At 42.5% G+C, this 20,264-nt stretch overlaps 1 protein-coding gene across 1 annotated transcript in view; it reads right to left on the bottom strand.

Annotated features, from left to right (window-relative positions):
* CDYL2 (chromodomain Y like 2) overlaps positions 1–4,231 on the bottom strand; it is a 60,638-nt gene extending 56,407 nt beyond the window's left edge. Inside the window, exon 1 of the mRNA XM_071440729.1 lies at positions 3,945–4,231. Coding sequence (XP_071296830.1) covers positions 3,945–3,968 — 24 coding nt within the window. The 5' untranslated portion in view covers positions 3,969–4,231. The remainder of the gene's footprint in view (positions 1–3,944) is intronic.
* Between the last annotated feature and the right edge of the window lie 16,033 nt (positions 4,232–20,264).

The raw sequence follows: 20,264 nt of genomic DNA, 5'->3' as shown, positions 1-20,264 counted from the left end.
AAAGAGCATCTCTCTAACACTGATAACTGGCTCACATATTCATCAGTAAAGGAGGTTTTTATTGCAGTAAAAAGGATGCTCTGGGCTCGGGAAAAAAACTTAGGAGCACAGTTCATATGGAATTTTTCTCCCTCTACAGCCATGTCATAGACTTAAAATACCAGAGTCTGTGAGATAACTGTCCGGGTTCAGGTCATGTACATGGAATTGCACGTGAAAAATGAAAAATGTTACTTCAAGTTACTGAAAAATTGAATGTGAAATCAACAAAGTTGGTATTTAAAAGTAAATGCATTTCCCTTTCAGTCTGTTGCCGAAATGAACGAGTATTTCCTGTCCATGCATCCAACAGTGCATTGTAAAACACAAGGCAAACCAGGGCAGCTTTACTGAAGGCTACTCTGAAGACCCTTTTTGTCACTCCTTTATTTTCAGATTATTATTTCTAAGGAAACATGCACCATCGGTCTTTAATATTTAACAGGTTACCTCTTAAGAGGAAAAGCAAGGAAAAAGAAAGGAATATTCCATGACACTTTCACCCACTCATAAAAGCTTGAAATCATAAGCACATGGAAGTCAAGCAAAGGCAAACCAGTATTTCATATAGCCTGAGAATTAGACTAAAACATACACAACATCCTTTACTGTTAAAGGAAAAATGTACTTAAAAGCATCAAAACTAACACCTACATTTTACCATATAATGGAATAATTATCTTTAGCTGTAAAGTGTCTTGGTTCTACCACACAGGTCTAGAACTGACTACCAGGAAACACAGAACTCCTAATGGGTGTTTTTTTGCTTCTAGAATAAATTGGTGCCTGTTTCCCACTCCTAACCTAAATGTAATAGGCGGCATTTCAGATGATTAAAAGCCATTTCTAACTGGAAAAAGGCACCTACCTAACCAAACACTGAGGTTATTTTGTCTGTGATCTTATTTTGCTTCATTATAAAGGCAGTAATTGAATTTATCTTTAAGTTTAAAGGTTGAAAAGCCTTTTAAAATAACACAACAGTAGAAAATGAATGAACTGACAGGATAAATATGCACATCTACTTCCAAAATTTCAAAATTTATAAAAGTTTCTTGGGTACCACCAAAGTATGATGAGTTCATACAGGCAATATACACACAGCACCTTTTCCATGTGCTTTATCAGGGCTTCTATGTCGTGATTGCCTTTAAAAATAATTTTTCAGCCAGTATTACATTCTCCAAATTGCAGAGTTAATTATTGGTCTTACTTGATGAAGTTCAGTAAGAATCCTTGAAGGACTTGGATATTACTAACAAGTGAAAAGGGAATCAAGAGTGCACTATACCTTTGGAATGTCACCATAAGATCCAAATTGTTTATTTACACCCACAGTCCCGAATTATTTCAAGGTAAAATCCTGAAACTGTTTAATGGTTATCTTATGATCCACATAATGTTTTACTTGTTCAAGAACTTGGACTGCTCTGAGGGCACAAAGCACTTCATCTCACCTGCAAACTGGTGTGGGACATCCAAGCTCCAAGAGCTTCTTTCTAATCAATCCCCTGGATGCAGCTGCTTTTTGGGAAGGGGAAAAAGCAGGGAGGCAAAGCTGAGTGATCTTTTAAATGAAGTCACTACCATCTACACAATTGGTACCTATTAGATATTCAAATTCTTCAGCTTTCTAGACATTTCTTCTGACCTCTGTAATGGAGAACTTCCCAGTGAAGATGCAAAATGCAAATGGATTGATAACTGAAGCCCTGCACACATTTTTGCCAAGTGTCCAACATGTAGATGAAGATTTTACACTATGACCAGTTGAGGTCATTTTCCAAACACCTCACACAATAAGAAAGGAACAGCCACACTTCTTCCGCCTACCTCTTCTGGTAGAGACAATTCTTCCATATTGAAGATATGCACAATGATAAGCAAAAGTATTTCAAGTGGAGTAACAAAGAAAGGAAGTGATTCAGAGGCTTTGAACCACAGTACCAAAAATTCATTCCTCCATGCAGATGCCTGCAAAGAGACTGCCTGCAAACTGGGCTGTTGGTCTGCTCCCTCACAGAACACACCAGGTGACCACTTGAGCAACCTCACTGGATGTCACACAGCGACACTGCCACATCCAACTACCAAATGTCACCATCTTACAACACAAGGATCATAAAACAGCAGAATTTTTTAACGATTAGTCAGAGCTAAACCACCATGGCTACCATTAGCCTATGACCTACTAGCTTCATTTCTTTCTAGAATGAATCCAAACGTCTAAAGAAAACCCAGACAACACCAGGCAAAGATCTTCTATGCACCCCAGAAACTACTAATCCTAAAATTGTATTGCTAACTTTTTTGGGTCGAAGTTGTTCTTCACAGAACTCCCACTGGCTATTCTGGAATCACAACAGAAATACAACTGACTTACAATATCCTTAAAATGACAGGTTAAATGACAGATACTGCAAAATGGCGGGGGGGGGAGGTCAATGACACTATCCAGATCATCATGTACTTCTGATAATTTAACACCACGTAGGAGAGTTTAAGTGCTGTTCACTTCAGAGGAGGTCTGTGTCACACACAGTTAAATACCATCCTAATAGGGCAATGTCATCCCTTAGCTGTGACCTCTGCTAAAGACTTTGAAAGACAATGACAAAGTGAAAACTGTCTACATGAAACCTGTCAGATCCTGCACTTCTTGCACTTGAAACCCTACAACTGATCATCAAGATCATCAAACAGAGAATAAGTCCAACCATGTCCGACCAACCACAGCAGCAGTTCTACACCCAAGCACACTGTGATGGTTGAGCAGTACCTATCACTGGCACACAGCTCCAACTGGAAGGTGATGTTTTCTGTCCTAGGTCTTAAACTGTGCACTTCAGAGAACCTCAATGCAAACGGCCATTTCACCAGGAAATGTGGAGCCTGAGGAGGTGCTCCAGACCAAGAAGTGTAGGACATCCAGTCATGTTTGGTGTTTTTAACACTTCCACCCTGATTCCACTTACTGGAACTGGATATTTCAAACACCCATGTCCAGTCTGTCTTATTTTTCATTTCAGCTTTCTCCCTTCTTCTTCTCTGGCATGGGCAAGAGTGGCTAGACTCGTTCTCACTCGGGGCATTGGAACTGGGTGCCGGAGGTCAAAATTCGGCTGGGTCTCACCCACCGCCCGCCGGCTCCTTTTTCCCTGCCTGCCCCCGACCCGGCGGCCGTCGCCCGATGCTGCCCCGCCGCTGTCGCCGCCGCCGCGCCCGGGGGGCAGCGCACGCCGGGCTGCGGGGCCGGGGGGCGCCGCCCGCCCCACCTCGCACCCCGGGCCGCCCGGAGCGGGGCCCCCGCCAAACTTTGCGGCCCGCGGGGAGCCGGGGCCCGGCCCGGCCGCCGCCCCCGCCGCCCCGGCAGCACCCCGGGCAGGAGGTGAAGCAACCTGGCGCCGGCTCCTGCACTTTGCACAGCGGGCGCAGAGCCGCCTCCATCCCTGCGCCTCCCGGCAGCGCTAAGGCGCATTTTTTCGCACTAATCTGCACATTCAGCACGTCCAGAGCGCCTATGACTTTACCTGGACTTTCTCCACTCTCCGGGCTCATCACACCGCGATCGCCTCCCCATCCTACCGCTAACTCTCGCTCTCCTTCACTCCTTCCTCCTTCCCTCTTGCAAGGCCTGCTAAGATCAAGCCCGATGGAAAGTAGAGAGAGAAAGAGAAAGAGAGAGGCAGCGGGAAGGGAGGGGAGCCGCTCCATCCCTCCCTGCCCCCCCCGGGCACACACGCTAGCCCTTTTCCCCCCACCCCAGCCCTTCCCTCGGCGATTTCCTCCGCTCTTCGGCAACTACGAGGGCTCGGCGGAGCGGCTCCGAACGCGCCCCCGCTGCCCTCGGCGGCGCCCCGGCCGGCTCCCCCCCCGCCGCCCGCCCGCCCCGCGGCCCCCGGTACCTCGTAAAGGTCCCCCGAAGCCATGCTGGGGTGCGGGACTGGGCTCCTCCGCGCCGTCTCCCTCTCTCCACCTCTCCCGCTCCCCCACTCGCTCTCTCTGTTGAGTAAACTGTGTTTTGCAGAATGACAGGCTTTGGGGCTGGCTGTGCGCAGAATCAGAGGCGAGGAGAGCGGAGAGGCAGGCGGCGGGGCTGGCGTAACCAGCAGCAGCAGCAGCTCGGGCGCACAGCGCCGGGAGCCGCGTCTCCCCCGCGGCGGCGGGGCCGGCGCCCCCCGCCCTCCCCTCACACCCCGCCCGCCGCCGCCGCCTCCCGCCCCGGGCGGGGACCGGGACCGGGACGGGTCCTCTCCGCGCCCTCCCTCCGGGAAAGTCCCCGGGCCGCTCTGACGGCGGCCTCCTCTCCCTCCTCCTCCTCCCTCCCTCCGCCCCCCCCGCCTCAAACTCTTTCCGCGGCCAAAATAAATAAATAAAAAATAATAATTAAAAAAAAAAAAAAAAAAAAAGAAATACAGGGGCGGGCGGGAGGGGTGGGTGCCGGAGCGGGCGCGCGGCGGGGAGGGCCGCACCGCCCGCCCAAGGTCACCACGGGGAGAGGCGGGCGCGGGGCCTCGGGCGGCCCTGCTGGCACCTTCCGCCCCCCCGGCGCCGCGTGGCCGCCCCGCCGCCCATGGCCATCGCCGAGGGAGCCGAGCGGGCGGCAGCGCCCGAGGAGCGGCGGCGCGGGCAGCGCGGCGGGGCTCGGGGACACCTCTCGCCCCCGCTCCCCGCCGGCCACGGCGATGCCTCTCCCGCTGTCCCCCAACCATTTTGCAGGTTCGCCAGCCCACTCGGGGATGTGAAAGCCAGCGGCCTCCCGCCACCTGCCCTCCACGTGGAGGCGGTGGTTGGAATTTTGAAGCGGCCGGGGGATGCGCGGCGACACGCAGCCATCGGCCATCGCCACTTTAGAGCCGTCCGTGTCGTTTCTTGGAGGAAAAATGCGCCCCATGGCCGCTGGCGTCCCCGCGGTGCTTACCTGAGAGACGGGGAACGTGTGGAACGTGTGAAGGTGACGCCGAGTGAGCCGGGCGGCGCCTTGACTGACCAGCGGCCTTCGCCGGCCATCGCTGCAGAGCCTGAGGAGCTTCTCCCACAGGAACCCGGCCCTGAGCGACCCGAGTCCGGACGTATTCAGGAGCGGCCTGGATGCAGTCCCGTGCCATGTGCTGTAGGATGACCCTAGAGCAGGGTGGTTGGACCAGATGACCCACTCGGGTCCCTTCCACCATGAGTGATGCTGTGAACTGGTGATTCTGTCAAGAGGAATGGGCTCATGGTGATGGGAAGCCGCACTTTGCAGCAGTGATGGACTCCAGAGGAGGCAGGAGCCGCGGTGTGGAAAAGAACCCCAAGCAGGATGCTGGGGCCACCGAAGAGGTAAGAGCTGCTCCCCGTGGAGGCTGATGAGCACCACGTCGTGTTCCTGCGGCTTCGGGCTGTGGAGGATGTGCTTCTCCAGGTAAAGTGTTGAGTGTCCTCTTGATATCTTATTTATTGGTAGGAAGGAGCACCGTGAGGGTGTTCTCTGACCAGCTCTTCACACCTTGGCTCTGTAGCCAGCCAGCTGTAGTTGTTACTGAGTTTCAGACTCATTGTTCTCACCTCACAGCCATTCCCTGTAACCTGGGATCAGTAGTGGTTGTATGGTCTGGCTTTGCCACAGTTGGGGCTTTTGTTCATCTTCTTGTGTTTGTTGTTTTTCCCTTCTTGATTTTCCATGTGAATGTGAGAACTGGCACTGCTCAGAGCACGGGTTGGAGAGGCTTATTGAATGTGATAATGGTTAATAAAAGTCGCTGGTACTGTGCACTGAATTATTTCCAAAATTTTATTTATGACCAAAAATCCAGCTGTGGTTCAAGTGATGTGAAGCCAAAGACCCTTCTGGCTGAGAGGATTCCTTTTTAAAATATCAGTATTGGGTATTTTGAACATTGTCACTTCTTATCGTGGAAGTAGGAAATCACGCATGTACATCCAGCTCTTGCTTGACCCCATCTCCTGAACTGTGAATATTACCTCTGGTGATTATGAACTTGCCAGCTAACCAGCTTAGTATTGACTGAGAGTTCAATAAAAACTATCTAATGGTAGTTTGGAGCTCAAAGAGGTTTATGGTTTGTGTGGTCTGCAGAGGTGTGTGATGATGTTGGACTCCTAAGGACAAGACATTTTTTTTACCTGACTGTGGTAACTGGAGAGTTGTCCTCTGCTTTCCAATTTGCCAGCAATATTTGGATTGTTGGGATTTGGTATTTGAAGAGTAAAATGTTGAAAAGATAAAGAAATACTGTAAACTACCCATGTGTAGTAATTCCAATAACTAATGCAGCAAATACATTTTAATTTCCAAGCAGTGCATTACTTAATAATCACACCCCGTGGTTTCTTCTTGATAAATCAATTATTTTGTTTTATTGTAAAGTGACGTTTAATGTTTACAGTAGCAAATCAGCTCATTGAGTCGAATATAAGAATATATCCACAATAAGTAGGTGTTTTAATACATCTCTTCAATATCTGCTTTATTACAACTACATTTTGCAGCCTTCCACAGCAGTAAACAAAATGGCAGTCAGAGCTGGTGAGTAATTTTTTGTTGCATACTGAAATATTTGTTCTCTGAAACTGTTGTCTTCCTTCATGGTATCAACTCTTTCCAAAGGTCTCTTGACTGAATTAAAAAAAGTCCCTTTCCAAGCTGTAGAAGACTATAAGTCTTTTATTTTGAGATAGGTCTAATAATCAAACTGTTCTTTCTGGGCTTTGCTGTTCCTGTGTTCCCAGACAGATGAAATGAGACCAGCTCACCCTGTGCCATATTGGAAGAAGTCTCCATGACCTGGTCTATATTTTTGACAATTTCATTTACATTGTACAGTGTTTACAATAACATTGTCAATATTGTTGCTGTAAGATTTACAACCCAAACAAATAGTAGCTTGGAAGTTTTGAAAGGATGAATGCTTTAGTGGATGCTTTGAAGAGGGGAAACATCTTTTTCCTGATTACTCACTCCTCGTTTCAGAGGGCACAGTCCCTTGGGATGCTGTGGTTTGTGAGTCAATAGTGAGAGAGAGTACTTAAAGAGAACTTTTGTGATTGTCAAACCCAAGAAAAGTTCGTTATGGTTTTGGTGTATTTCCCTGTGAGTGAGCAGAAAACAAAGTTTTAAGTTTTAAAAAGTTCAAGTGACCTTCATTTGCCCAGCAGGTCTTTATTGTAACTAGACAGGGCAAGTGGTGTTCCTCTGAGTCTTGTGTAAAAAATAGAAATGCTTAAATTTATGATAATCTTTTAGGGTTTCTGATAATAGATTTTCTGGGAATACATCTTTTCCAGTTTTATTTGCTTTTCAATGGTAATATCTATGAAATTAAATTGCAGCAAATTCCAGATTGTTGTACAAATTTCAAGCTCTAAACTTAATGGTTTTGCTAAGTATGTGATTATTCATTACTCTTATTGTTTTGCTGCCTTCTCTTATTTCCTATCCCAAGAGAGTAATGCAGGCAAGGGAGGCATTCCAGACAAGATACATCACACTTGAACACTTCTTTGGATTTGATGGATGCTCTGGTTTCCACTACTGTGTTTGAAGGAATTATCTCTCAATCTGAATAAATTTAAGAGCAAAAGTATTCTATTCCAGAAAGCAAAAATACTGCTGTCATAGCTGGGCTATTGATTTGTCATTGATTGCTTAGTCAATCAGTCCAGGGCAATACAAATATGTGGGAACTGTACAGCCACTGACACAGTTCCCCCAGATGAGTGCAGCTGAGTATTTGCAAACACCTTGTACAAAACATTGCCATGAGGGGCTGCGTTGGCTCTTGAAGAGGAACAAGAATGATGGGCAAGAATAATTAATAAATGGAGAAATTGAGAGAATTGATGTGCTAAGGTATGAAAATTATATGAGAGAATGGGAGAGAACAAGGCATGAGTGAAGAATAAGGAACCAAAGGCAAATGCAAGGAGAAGGCTGTGCAAAGCCTTGGTTGTGTGAAAAAATGGGGGAGGCAAAGGAATATTTTAGCAGCAGTAACTGAAGCAAAAGCAGGGAACAAGGTAGCAAGATGTCTATCGCCAACCTAAGAAGGGAGGATGATCAGAACATGGAAAAAGTCAGTGAGTGAAAATGAAAAAAGTGTCTCAGTGCGTTTGCAGGGTAGCAGATGACAGGAAATGGTGAGCAGCTACTGCAGGAAAAGGAGAATTGTTCATGGCACCACTGTCTTGGATGGCAGATAGGCAGGATCAGGGATTCCTCAGGGCTTGGGACTGTGGTGGCTCCATACTCACCTGCTAGGTCTGAGGGAGCACCAGGACACCAGAGGAAGCTTATCACAAAAATTATCCAAGATGTGAAAAAGGAACTGCAAAACAAGAGGAGGGTGTCCTTGGCATACAGAGACCATCTAAAAATTAGAAATGAGATGAACATGAGAAGATAAGAAAGCAGCATGGTTTTTTAATAATTGATTTGCATTCTTTTGTGAGAAGAACTAGGCTTGGGGAAAGCCCCATGTACTTTGCTTTGTGCCATGCTGTCTTTGGAAGCAAACAAGTAGTTGTGATCATTTGATTCTGATGCTAAATTAATGTCTTCCTCCAAACCCTTCTTTGGATCTTATAACATGCAATTAGTTATCATCAAGAGGAAACATTTGAAATAGAAGCTTAAATACCACAGTATAATGAAACCAACAGTAATATATGGAAAACAAAGTAATGTTTGTTTGTTGCAGTGCATCATTCACCGTGGAACAGAACTTTTCTAGGGTTGACAATACATTTTAATGGCTGCTGTTCTGAAAAGTGACTTTATTTCTTTCAACTTTATGAGTCTATTTTGTTATCTTTAGTATGGCCAATACCATTTTGCCTTATCTGGGGAAGGGGAAAAAACTTTGTCCAAGGATAAAATGACGATAACTTTGTCTTTCTCTGAACACATTGAGTACTTCCCAATATAGCACCAAAAATAGAATCTTTGCACATTCTTCTCCCTCTTGTTTGCAAATGCCTTTTTTGCCACTTGACATGTTGTCAGAGATAATAAGAAGGTGCCAAAACATTCCTGTTGGATGGTTTGCTGACTTTCCAACTAAGGTGAAAAAAAAGACAAAGTGTAGATCATGTATGTAGAAGTCGGTCTCATTTGGGAGCTCTTGTCTGCACAGAACCTTCAAAATTGGAGCTGATTTAGGAAATCATGATGTACATCCAACAGGAGCAAATGGCAAACGTTGTTTTTCTATACTTCTGTATATCCTTAACATCAGGAAAGAGTCCAGTATTAGAGATTTTGGGTTATGGCCTTATTTTTTGTGTGAGTTGAAACTGAAGTGTGAAGTGGAGCTCCAGTGGCTTCTTCTGTTAAGCAGCAAATAACAATCTGTGAACACCTAAGAATGCTGGAAGTTGTAGTAGAATATGGGATTTGAAACTTGAAATTAAAGGAGGTTGGGATATGTTTTATTTGTTTTATTTATATTATTTATTTATTAATTTTATTAATATTATTCATTTATTACATCTGGGCAAGATGTATTAGAACTGTTTTAAATAATCCATAAACAGGAAGACAATAGGAAACAGATTAATCTGAGTGATTCTCTTAAGGGAAGCCATCTGACATGTTCAGTGTGGTTTACACATAGAGTGCATGTGATATTCAGAGTGATCACAGTGTATTACAGCACGTTAGTAAGCTAATTTTTTAAGCTGGTTTTTCTCCCTGAATCTTTGCTCTATAAAAATTGCACTGAATTAATGATACCCAGCCTACAAATATGCAGGTTTGAGGATCTAGGTGTATAAATTGTATATGTTAAGCAATACTGTGTTTTGTGGCTTTTAATCATGGACTCAGCTTGCACCTCTGTATTTGCCTCTCACAAACCCTCTGTGCATAGCAGGCTGCTCATGAGGGTTGCCCAAGAAAAGGAAAATCACTGCATGATTTAATAATGACTTTGAAACCATGCAAGGACACATAACATTTCAGGAAACTAAAAGCATTATTCCTTACTAATGAGAAAAAGTATGGGGCTGGATCCATCCATGAGAAGGATTACATAATGTATTTATTTGTGAGGATGGAGAGGCTGAAGACACAAGGTACCTTCAAGTCTGTTTTTCTGGGCTTACAAGCAAAAACTCCATGATACGCTGAAAGTGTTTAAAAATGCACACAATTATAAGGAAATATAGAGTAGTGGTGGCTGGAGACAATCTCTGTGTCTACTCCAAGCCTGCAGCTCAGCCCTGAGTCATCTAGAGTGCATTTGCTTGTGACTGTCTCCAGTTGGGTTTTGAGTATGGCTGCGTAGCCAGGGATGAAATCAGTACCCCAGCTCTGAGGCCCTTTCTCCATCAGTTAATTGCATATCTGTGGTGCTGTTTCTGATGACATTCTTTAAGGAGAGACTTCTTGTTGTGCTTATAGGATTCTTGGGCCTTTGTAAATTATGTTGGATTTCACTCAGGAAAATGAATATATGTTGTATTTGAATATCATAGCACAGCCTAAAATATTATTATGAGCTAGTCAAGGATTAGCTACTCTTTGCCTGGAAAGCTAAAATAAGGGCTTTTTGATCTTGGCAAAATGGGAGAAAGCAAATGTAGTCCAGGGAGAAGCAGAATTCATTTTGTCTGCTGGTCATTCAGAAATTCATTCTGTGCCAAGTTAGCTGGAATTCCTAATAGCACACTTTTTGAAAGATTTATATATTCACAGGATTTTTTTTTTTTTTTTAGAAGTGTGGAAACTAAATTTTAAAGGAACAGTTTTCTTTTTAATTTATTTTGTTTAGACGTTTTGTGTTTTAAAATAATATATGTTTAATGGTGCCTTATCATACAGTGTGCACCTTAAAAATGTGTAAATATATCGCACATGTTAATTATTTGTTATTATAGATGCCTTTAAATACAAGATAGTGGAAGTCTCCATTTACATACAAGGGCTGCTGGTGGTTTGGTAGTGTCTCTAAGAAGAGAATTATACCCACTGTGAATGAATATGCATCAGGCTCTGCATTACAGTACATACTTAGCTATGTTAATCATTAGGACTGCTTTTTAGGGTAAGGGCTATAAACTTGGTCTTATGGGACTTAAGTATTTGCATTACATTTATTTGCAGGAAAAGTACCCTTCCAAAGCATTACTCACACAATTTTTCATAAAGAACTTAGAAACTTTTAATATCTTGTTATTAGACATTATTCTAAGTTTTTATATTCTCTTTTTCATTTTTTTAGACATTAAATATTCTCAACTTCAGAATTGTCAAGAACTTAACTCTTTTTAGTTGTTGCTAGAGTGATTTTTAAAAATTGTAAATGCATTTGTAATACTGATTTCCATATAACAAACCATTTAAATTTCTTTAGTGCCTCTACCCAGTGTGTCAGTACAGATGAGATGGAAGCCAGCCCACTTGGAGGAGGCATGAACTGGTACATAGCCTCTATAATAGTCTTTCTTAAACCAGGCTGGACTGTCCTAGAGTGAGAGGACTCAATGAAAAAAGGCCTAGTTTTAATTAGAAAGACTAATTCATTTATCAGTGTGAATTGAGAGTAATTCTTGAAAAATCAGGTAACATAAAACCTGAGGAGATATGAGAGTCAGGTTTGTACCTTTACACTCAACTCTAAATTTCCTGGTGGTCTTGTCAGAACAAAGCAGGCTGGAGTGTATTAAAAACCAAAACCTGAAATCTGAACTTCCAGTGAATTTAAGTAATGATGGCAACATAGCAAACAGCAATTCACCTTCCCTGAAATTCCCATCTGGACTTTCTAACTGGAGATAATGTTGGTAGGATCCAAGGATTACTCCTGACTCACCTCTCACACTTTGTTTTACTCAGTGTTATTCCAGTTCTAGAATAGTGCATTAATTTTGCTTCTTCAAATGCTCTCTTGGCAACATGTTACTTCTTACTTTTCAGAGTCCCTGAAAGCAGAAGTTGGGACTTTGTTTCAGCCTGGCTTTCTGGTCAGTTGTAGTTGTACTTCTCAGTAACTTGTATTGCTCTGTGTTCCCTCTGTTGTTAACCAGGTACACCAAACCAAATCAGCCTGTCTAAATGCACTGTATGGAAAGGAGACCTGAGTTTTGTTTATTTGTGAATTTGTGCAACTTAGTGTATCTGATACAGATAATTTTTTATTCAAGACAGTGCAGCATATTGGTGCTGATATCATCAGATGAGAGTCTTGGTTTGTTTTTTGTTATCTTGAACAGTCTCTCAGTTACACTCTCTTTTGTGCACAAACCAGTCCATTCTCATTCTAATTCTGGGTAATGAAATATATAATCTTCTGTTCTAGTTTTAATAACACAGTTTCAGAGCATGTGTCAACTAAGTATCCCCGTGAAAACTGCTACTTGATTCCTTAGTGGTGTTTTTGATCATTTTTGCTCTTTATTCAGAAATCTTTGACACATGTTCTCTACCCTGTTGACCCCCCGAACAGAATTTAGGTCCTGATGTGGCTGTGAATGCAGAGGTGAGCACCTGGCTTCACTGTGAACTTTAACTTGATGTGGAGACTGGGACCTCCCACCTGATGTCCTTGTCCTGGGTAGGGAGAATTTTCAACCCTCCCAGCCTGGTTGGTGCAGAGCAGGACAGTGTTTGTGCTGTGCTGTGCTGGGGGAGCACTCAGGTCATTCAAGTGGCTGGAGTGACTGAGAACCTCACAGAAGAAGGGGCTGAGGGACAGAGGTTTGTGTAGTGCAGGGAAGAGAAGGCTGAGGTGGATCTGATAGTGGTCCTAAGGAGTGGTCATGGGGAGGATGTGCCAGACTTTTCTGAGCAATGATCACAAGTTGTAAATGGGGAAAATATGACTGGACAGAAGAAAAAAAAATCATGATGAGAGAGATTAAGTGATGGAACAGATGCCTAGAGAGTTTGTGGGTTCTCCATCTTCAAAGGCTTTCAAGACTCAACTGGACAAGGCCTTGGACTGCCTTTTCTAAGTTTGAAATTAACCCTTTGAAAAAGAAGGTGGACTGGATGACCTCCAGAGGTCCTTTCCATGCTCAGCTATTTTATAATTTTATGAAACCAGAGGGAGAGACCTGAGATTTTTCTCCTTGATCTGTAACTTCAGTTCTAAGGATTTTACTCCTTGAAATTGCAACTGTTAACATTGTGTCAGTACATAGTTAGACGAAATAAAAGTGTTCAAATTACCTTGTGTGGGTGGAGGTAATCTGTGCAGCCTTGAACAGCAAATAGTAATTAAACCAGGGTGGTAGCAGAATGTATCCTGTTCTGGAGCTCCTGCTCTCTGCGTTGCTGTGTGCTTTCTTCACTGCCTTGTGTGCCAGTACCAAGGTGGCTTCAGCTGAAGGAAGGCAGGAAGCAAGAGAACCTGTGAGGTGATCGTGGTGTGCCAGTTATTGTTGTGATGCTGATGCTCTACTCAAATGTGTAGTCAAACAAACAAACTAAGGTTAGTAAAATATACCTGAATTTGGGCATTTGGCACTGCTAGTAGGACAGTGTTTTCTACATCTATGTGATGCAGATTTCATGTTTTGTCTTTATTTTTTGTTTTCAGGCTATTTCAGAGTCTGACCCATGAACTTTTCCAGAATGTTAGCTCTACAAGGCAGTGCAACCCAGGGACATGGCCATTGATGGCTGCTTGATGATTCTTGGGTGTACCTGCCAACATTTGACATTCAGAAAGGAGCAGAGTGGGCTGATGTGCCTGGTCACTCTCTGCCTTTGCAGTCTGGTGCTGTTTGTTGAGCAGGAGCTGCAGCCTGAACCAGAGTTTCTTGGAGGGTCCAGTACTGTTACAGGGGGTGTTTCTTTGGTTGCCCAGAGCAGCAGAGACAGTGCTTGAAAATAGGGTAAAAAGTACTTACAGCCCCACTGGTAGCACGTTCCCATGCCCAGAAACAGCTCCTCTCCTGTCCACAAGTCTCATTCCCCCCCTGCCTGTCTGAATTCTGCCTGACCCACCCGTGATGTCTCACCACGGCCACGTGGCTGTGTTGTGCTGGCTGCTGTCATGGTCTTCTCACAGGTCATGGACAAGCTGGGCTGTGGACTCTGCTTAACTCATGAGATTGCTTCAGTGGCTCTGCTGTCACATGGTGGTGACAGCAGCAGAGGCAGGAACTGCCTTTGGCTCCTTCTGGTGCAGCCAGTCGTGCTCAGTAGCTGCCTCCTTGCTGACTCTGTCGGTGCAATTGAAAGACAGGAGAAGCAGCTGCAGTGGAGGAAGGCTCAAAACCAGTAGTCTGCTCCCAACTAGAAAAGGAAAATATGTCTGTGAAATATGTTTGGAATCTTAAGTTTCAAGTCTAGGTGAACTGTTATTCATGTCACAAAACCAGCAACTTTTTTATTGATCTCAAAAGACTAATGTTGGTGGCTATAAACCCAGAATGTCACTGTCATCTTCAGATGTGGTGTGCTTAGCCCAAAGGTTGTGTGTATCAGCTGCCTGCTCCCAGGAAATCCATGAGTACACTTCAGACTTTATGGCTGTTAACTGTCACCTTTCCTGGGTAGTAAAATTCCTTACAGAGCAAACCTTGCCTCTACTTTCACATGATTAATAGGATAGAGGTAACTTGGGCCATGAGCAGGCTTTAACAGAACACTGAGAACACACTACTGATGTTAATTGAGTTGGAAGGTGGCACCCTAAAAACAGTATTTGTTCTTGACAGTTAGAAAATTTATTTCTTCAGATGTGTAATGAGGAAGAATAATTTCAAAAGTAGAAGATTAATTTCAAATTGAACTATTTGTCTTCAGATGGAATAATATTTCTTTCACATGAGTGAGGGTAGACATGGAGGAAATTTCATAATGGACAGAACATATGTAAAGTTACAAAAAGATACTGTATTTCTTATAAGAGGACAGAGACAACTGTATCAGGAGCCATTGAGTAGTTGCTGTGGGGATCTACAGCAAAATTGAGCAATAACAGATAAAACTGACTCAGGAGAACTTGTGAATCAAATGAATAATCAGTTATGGTATCAACTGCTCCTTTGACCTATGGTTGCTCTTGAAAGCTGTGCCTGATGGCCTTAAAGACTCTTGTGATATATTCTCACCTCTCTTTTCAGTACATACAGCTCCTTTCCTATTCTTTTAAAGGGGTTAATTTGCATTGCTCCAGATTTCAGAACTGTCCAACAAGGGCAGAAAAGTGGTGATATGTTGAAGCAAAGTACCAACCTTTCCTTCAGCTAGGCTGGACTTTTGAATGTAATATTGAAGCCACAAGTCTCCTGCTTGCTAAAATGTATTGCTGTTGTCCCACTGTGGCATCTTCAGAATGTATTTTGTAAGGTCAGGCTGACACATTGTGCTGGCTAAAACGACATAGAAAGGATTAATTTTCTGGTTTATGTGTCTTTCTTTGTGTGTGTCCGTGGTGGATGCACAAGACTGTCCCAAGTGCACTCTGAATACAAAGTCATTCATAAATGCTGTTGATGAGTGTTCATCTTTTAGGCTGGCAAATGATTCCCTTGCTCTCACTGCCCTTCTCCAGAGCTTCTCAGGCCTGGGCTTACACAAAAGGAATGGTGGAACAGTGGTGGGGCTCCTCTCCCTGCTCTCTGGCATCAGGTGTATTCACTGTATGAGAAATAGATGTGGTGCCATTCTGATCCATCACCCTGAAATTCCTCTGCAGAGAGAAATTCAGGGTGGAATTTAGAAGGAAATTTATTTGGTATAATACAAAAAAAGCTAAGAAAACCCAGCAAAGAATGACCATCTCAAACCCTGAGAAATAGAAGACAGAAAATATAGAGCATTAAAATGCTTTCAGATCAACTCTGCTTTGTTCCAGTGATTTTTGCTACAAACTTTAAGATTTCACTGTTTTGCAGTTTCCAAGCTCTATGAAATGATAAGCTTTTTCTAATACTCAAGCTAATTTTCCACGTGTTTATTTTTTTTCTTCATCAAAATCAACGTTGACTCACCAAATGTGATTATATAATCTCTGGTTTTTTCTTTCCCATTTTTGATGTTGTATTTCCCCACTTCTTTTCCAAGAGCTATGTTTATTATATCCACCAAGAAGTCCACAGGCAACATAATTACACCAGTCTTTGTGTACTATGCTGTTGCAAGGACCTATGTCCCATTACTTCTGTTGTCTTGGCAGTCAGTAAATGTTTAAAACCTACCCCCCATTGGATAAAAATGTTTTGAGAGCTTCTAGAAAATTCAGACTGATTTCAGTGGCTTTTTATACAACACTTAAAAACCCTTCTTGATGTTTTCTGGTTTTCTCCTTAGATCACATACTTCCAGAATTATCAATTCAAAAAGAACCTGAGAAATAAAAAACCTAAGCATGCACCAGTGTTGTCTTCCTTTTGTTCCCTGCTGGTGCTGAGCTCCAAAAATGGGTGTATTGGAGGGGTTTTGCTTAATCCATTTCTTAACTGAAATTGTTGATGAATGCTTAATGGTTTGGGTTGGGGAAGAGCAGTGTGGCAGCTCTAGGTTAGCCCTGCAAACCTGGCCCTTTAGGATGCCCATGGACACTCATTTTTGCTGTGCTCCTGAAGCTCCTTAGGAGAGTGAAAGACCTGTTTTAGGATAAGACTTGGCTTGTTCAGCATTGGAGGGGAAAACCAGAGACAATATGAATACCTGAGGGAATAAATACAAGACAAGGAAAAGAACTATTGTGCTAAAGGGCAGTATATGCTTATGGATAAAAAATGTGTCTAAACTGACTGGAAATCAGAGGAAGGCTTTTTTATTTTTATGAGGATCTGGAACAGCCTGAAAATGAAGAAGTGGGTTCAGAAAAAGAACAGCAGCTTTTAAGGTGGAGCTCAAGACTTTTATGAAAAGAATTATATAATATGGTGCCTGCAGCCTGCATCTGATGACTCAGGAGATCCCTTCCAGTCCTATGTTCCTAAATTTTCCTGAGCAATTCAAGTATAAGACGAAAATGTCAATTTTAAACCATTTGTAACTGGGCTCAGCTTGAGTACAATTCAATGGGATGAAGTAAAGGCACTTTTTAAGCTTAAGGGCATTCTGCCTTCTGAGTTTCAAAAACCTGTGGCAACCATGGTAGCCTGTCCAAATGGTTTTAAGAATCTTTTAAAATACAGGGTTTTAGACATTATGAATCTTGGACTGGCCAATAACAATAATGGCCAATAACAGGGTTTTTTAAAACTTTTTAAATCCTTCCCTCTAACCTACAAGAGGAGGAAGAAGAAGCTCCCTTTTCATCAAGTATGGAGGGAAGGATTGGTATAATCCTGTCAAGGGGAAATTATTTTGCTGTTCTGGATTCATTGTGGCCCAAGACTGGTCTGTAGCAATCACAGGTCCAGTACACAAGCATTGGGGGACTGGACAAGAAGTTTTAAGAAATGCTCTTCTTCATTAAGTTCTTGGTAAAACACTTCCTGTATTTTCCAGAGAAATTTTTCTATTTTTACCAGGTCTGGAGCACTGTTTCAGTAACTAAATTCTCCATGCCCATTACTCAGACTTCCTTTATCAACACAGCTATCTTGTTACTGATTGGAAATGCTGTAGAACTCTGGAGTAGGACCAAAAAAACTGGGGGGTGATAAGATGTGTATCAAGCCATGTTCTTGTTTGCAAGCTTTTCCTTCAGCATTTGGGATTTTCTTGTGCATTAGGCCTACTAGAAACTCTTGCTCTGGCCTAGATTAATCCCTAAAAACAGAACACAAATTACTTTATACTTGTGGATTAAGAGTCAGTTAATGAGGGCTGTTGGAATTGCCTCTCCAGTTTGGCTGAGTTTCTTACGACTCAAAAGACTCTCCAAGACTGCAGCTCTCACCTGCAAAAACCTATCTGGGAAATGACTAATCAGTGCATTTTTTTCCTGGCCTAATTGTATTTCTCATGAATCAGCTAAAGCCACGGTGGGACTTGGGCAGCTATTTCTGGGTCCCTGAAGGGAGGTGGGGATTGCAGGAAGTTTGCAGCATTGCTCTGCTACTGCAAGCAAATTTATCAGTGTCAATGGTTTCCAGACTCTTAGGCTGAGCATTAAAACCAGAAGTTGCAAGTAGGAATTTTTCAGCAAATTTTTTTTTTCTGGAAAGAAAATGGTACTTTTCAATTAAGTACCATTTTGGGGATGGAAGAACTTCGTTGGGACATCTATTTTTTTACTTAAAGTCTGAAAACATGCAAATGTTCTCAATTCTAATAATCAATAACATGTTTTATGCAGACCCCTTTCCCAAATTTAATGAAATATTTTTGTTGCTGATTAAAACTTTCCATGAAATAAAAAATATGGCTTCCCAGCTGCCTTTGCTCTACACTGTTTGGCTTTCCACAGGTGGAGTGTGTCTGTGGGAATTTTGAATCACTTACATCTGCAATAAATAGGGTAAAAAGCACTTGTAATATTTGCTGAGTGTCTCTCCCTCACCATTAGTCAACGCTTACACAGTTGCACTTCAAAAAAGCCCCAATAGAAATGTAATATTTCTGTTGTTCTGTAGTTTAGCACTGACATTTCCTGCTGTGAAAAGGTTATCATTTTTTTCCTGGTATGTTTCTATGTGAAGAATATTCCAATTTTCAGCTAAAATGCACTGAAAAAACTCCAGCTTTTCTTTTAATATCCATTACTAAGCATTCAAATTCTCCAAAGTGCAGGATGATACTTTATGCTGGTAATGACTGACTGACCTTTCTATTAACACCACTTCGAAGGCAGTTTAGTGGCTTACCTCTTTACCAAAATTAATAAATTCAGGGGTTCCATTAATGAGTATTTTGATTCATAGTTCTGCTTTAAAACATAATTATGTGTTACTCATAATATTGCTCATACTTCTCTATATTCTGCCTCTTCATTTAAAGCTGCCCTGTGATGTAGCTGCATTTCCATTCTTCCTTTTATCCCTAAAGCCACATCTTGAAATCACTGGGGCCACATCATGGCAGCAGAGCAGGATTTGGCACTGCCTCATCTGAGAGTCTCATCTCTCCACACATTGTTCTTGTTGTAGCTGGAAAACATATGTCCCATTCCTTCTGTTGTGGAAACATCAAGTAGGACGTAGAACGTCAACTGCAGTTGTTCACGGAGAGCCTAAAGGTGGGGAAGCCTCTGCAATAAATGCTGGAAGCTCAGGAAGAGCTCTCCAGATCATTTACTCCAACATGCCAAATGATGGGAGATTCTGAGACCAAAACCATGGCAGGCATTGGTTGCTTACTGGTACAGAACTTTGCACTTACTAAAATGGTGAGATTTATGTCACCTTTTCTGTTTAGAAGCCTCTTGTTTGAGAACATAATGAATATCTTTTCTTTTTTTTTTCTGTCAGCAAGCAAAGCTCTTATTGAGCTTTCAGGTAGGCAAGAAGGTGGTTATGCACTTAAATATAATAATTATTTTTATGTGAGTAGAACCAGGATAGGAAATTCTAATTCTTTTGCAGCTACTTAACTAAATAATTTCTCTCAGGCTTTTCTTCACACAACTAAACTGAAGCAGCCATGAGTCAGCAGTGCATGCTGAATGACTCAGCAATTTATGTGATTACAGGTATTTGAGTGTGACTGGTACAAAAAAAGAAAAAAAAAAAAGAAAAAAAAAGAAAAAAAAGAAAAAAGGCAGAAGAAATTGAAGTATATGACTGCATCATTAGTACTTCTTTTGCCAGTGCAAGCAGAATGTTGTCTGTAAGTTCACTGCATTCACTAAAAACTGCAAGGACCCAGGTGTTTGGGTGTTTTTTAATCCCTTGTGTGTGGAGGTTCCAGCACTTCTATCTTGAGATGTGTTCATGGTAGAAGGTATTTTGTGTCTGCAGTCTGTGTATGGCCTAGGTGGAAGCTGGAAACTAATTTCATTACTAGTTTCATGTATTTTAATCAGTTTCCAACAAAGACATGATTTATTTTAGATGTACCCAACTATTTTCTATTTAAGGTTGCTTCTCATTACCAGGCTAAACCAATGATGCTGATCCATGGTGCCTCTCTCTCCTGTTGCTCTGTCCATGATTATGATATTTGGCATCCAGCATCACAAACACTTGCCCAGTGTCACAACAAAGGCCAACTGCATTAATCTGTTACAGAACAGAGTTTTGTTTAAGTCCACACATTTTCATTTTAAAGATCACATGATGACATCAAAGATCAGTAAATGGTTAATGTGCTATATTTGTGTGGTGAGGAAAGAGGAGATTAAGAACTGCTATAAAAGGCAATTTTACTCTTTCAA

This window comes from Agelaius tricolor, unplaced genomic scaffold, assembly GCF_023055355.1.
Source record: "Agelaius tricolor isolate 1412-34295 unplaced genomic scaffold, bAgeTri1.0.p SCAF_15, whole genome shotgun sequence".
Taxonomy (NCBI): Eukaryota; Metazoa; Chordata; class Aves; order Passeriformes; family Icteridae; genus Agelaius; species Agelaius tricolor.
This window is presented reverse-complemented; position numbering and strand designations above follow the sequence as displayed.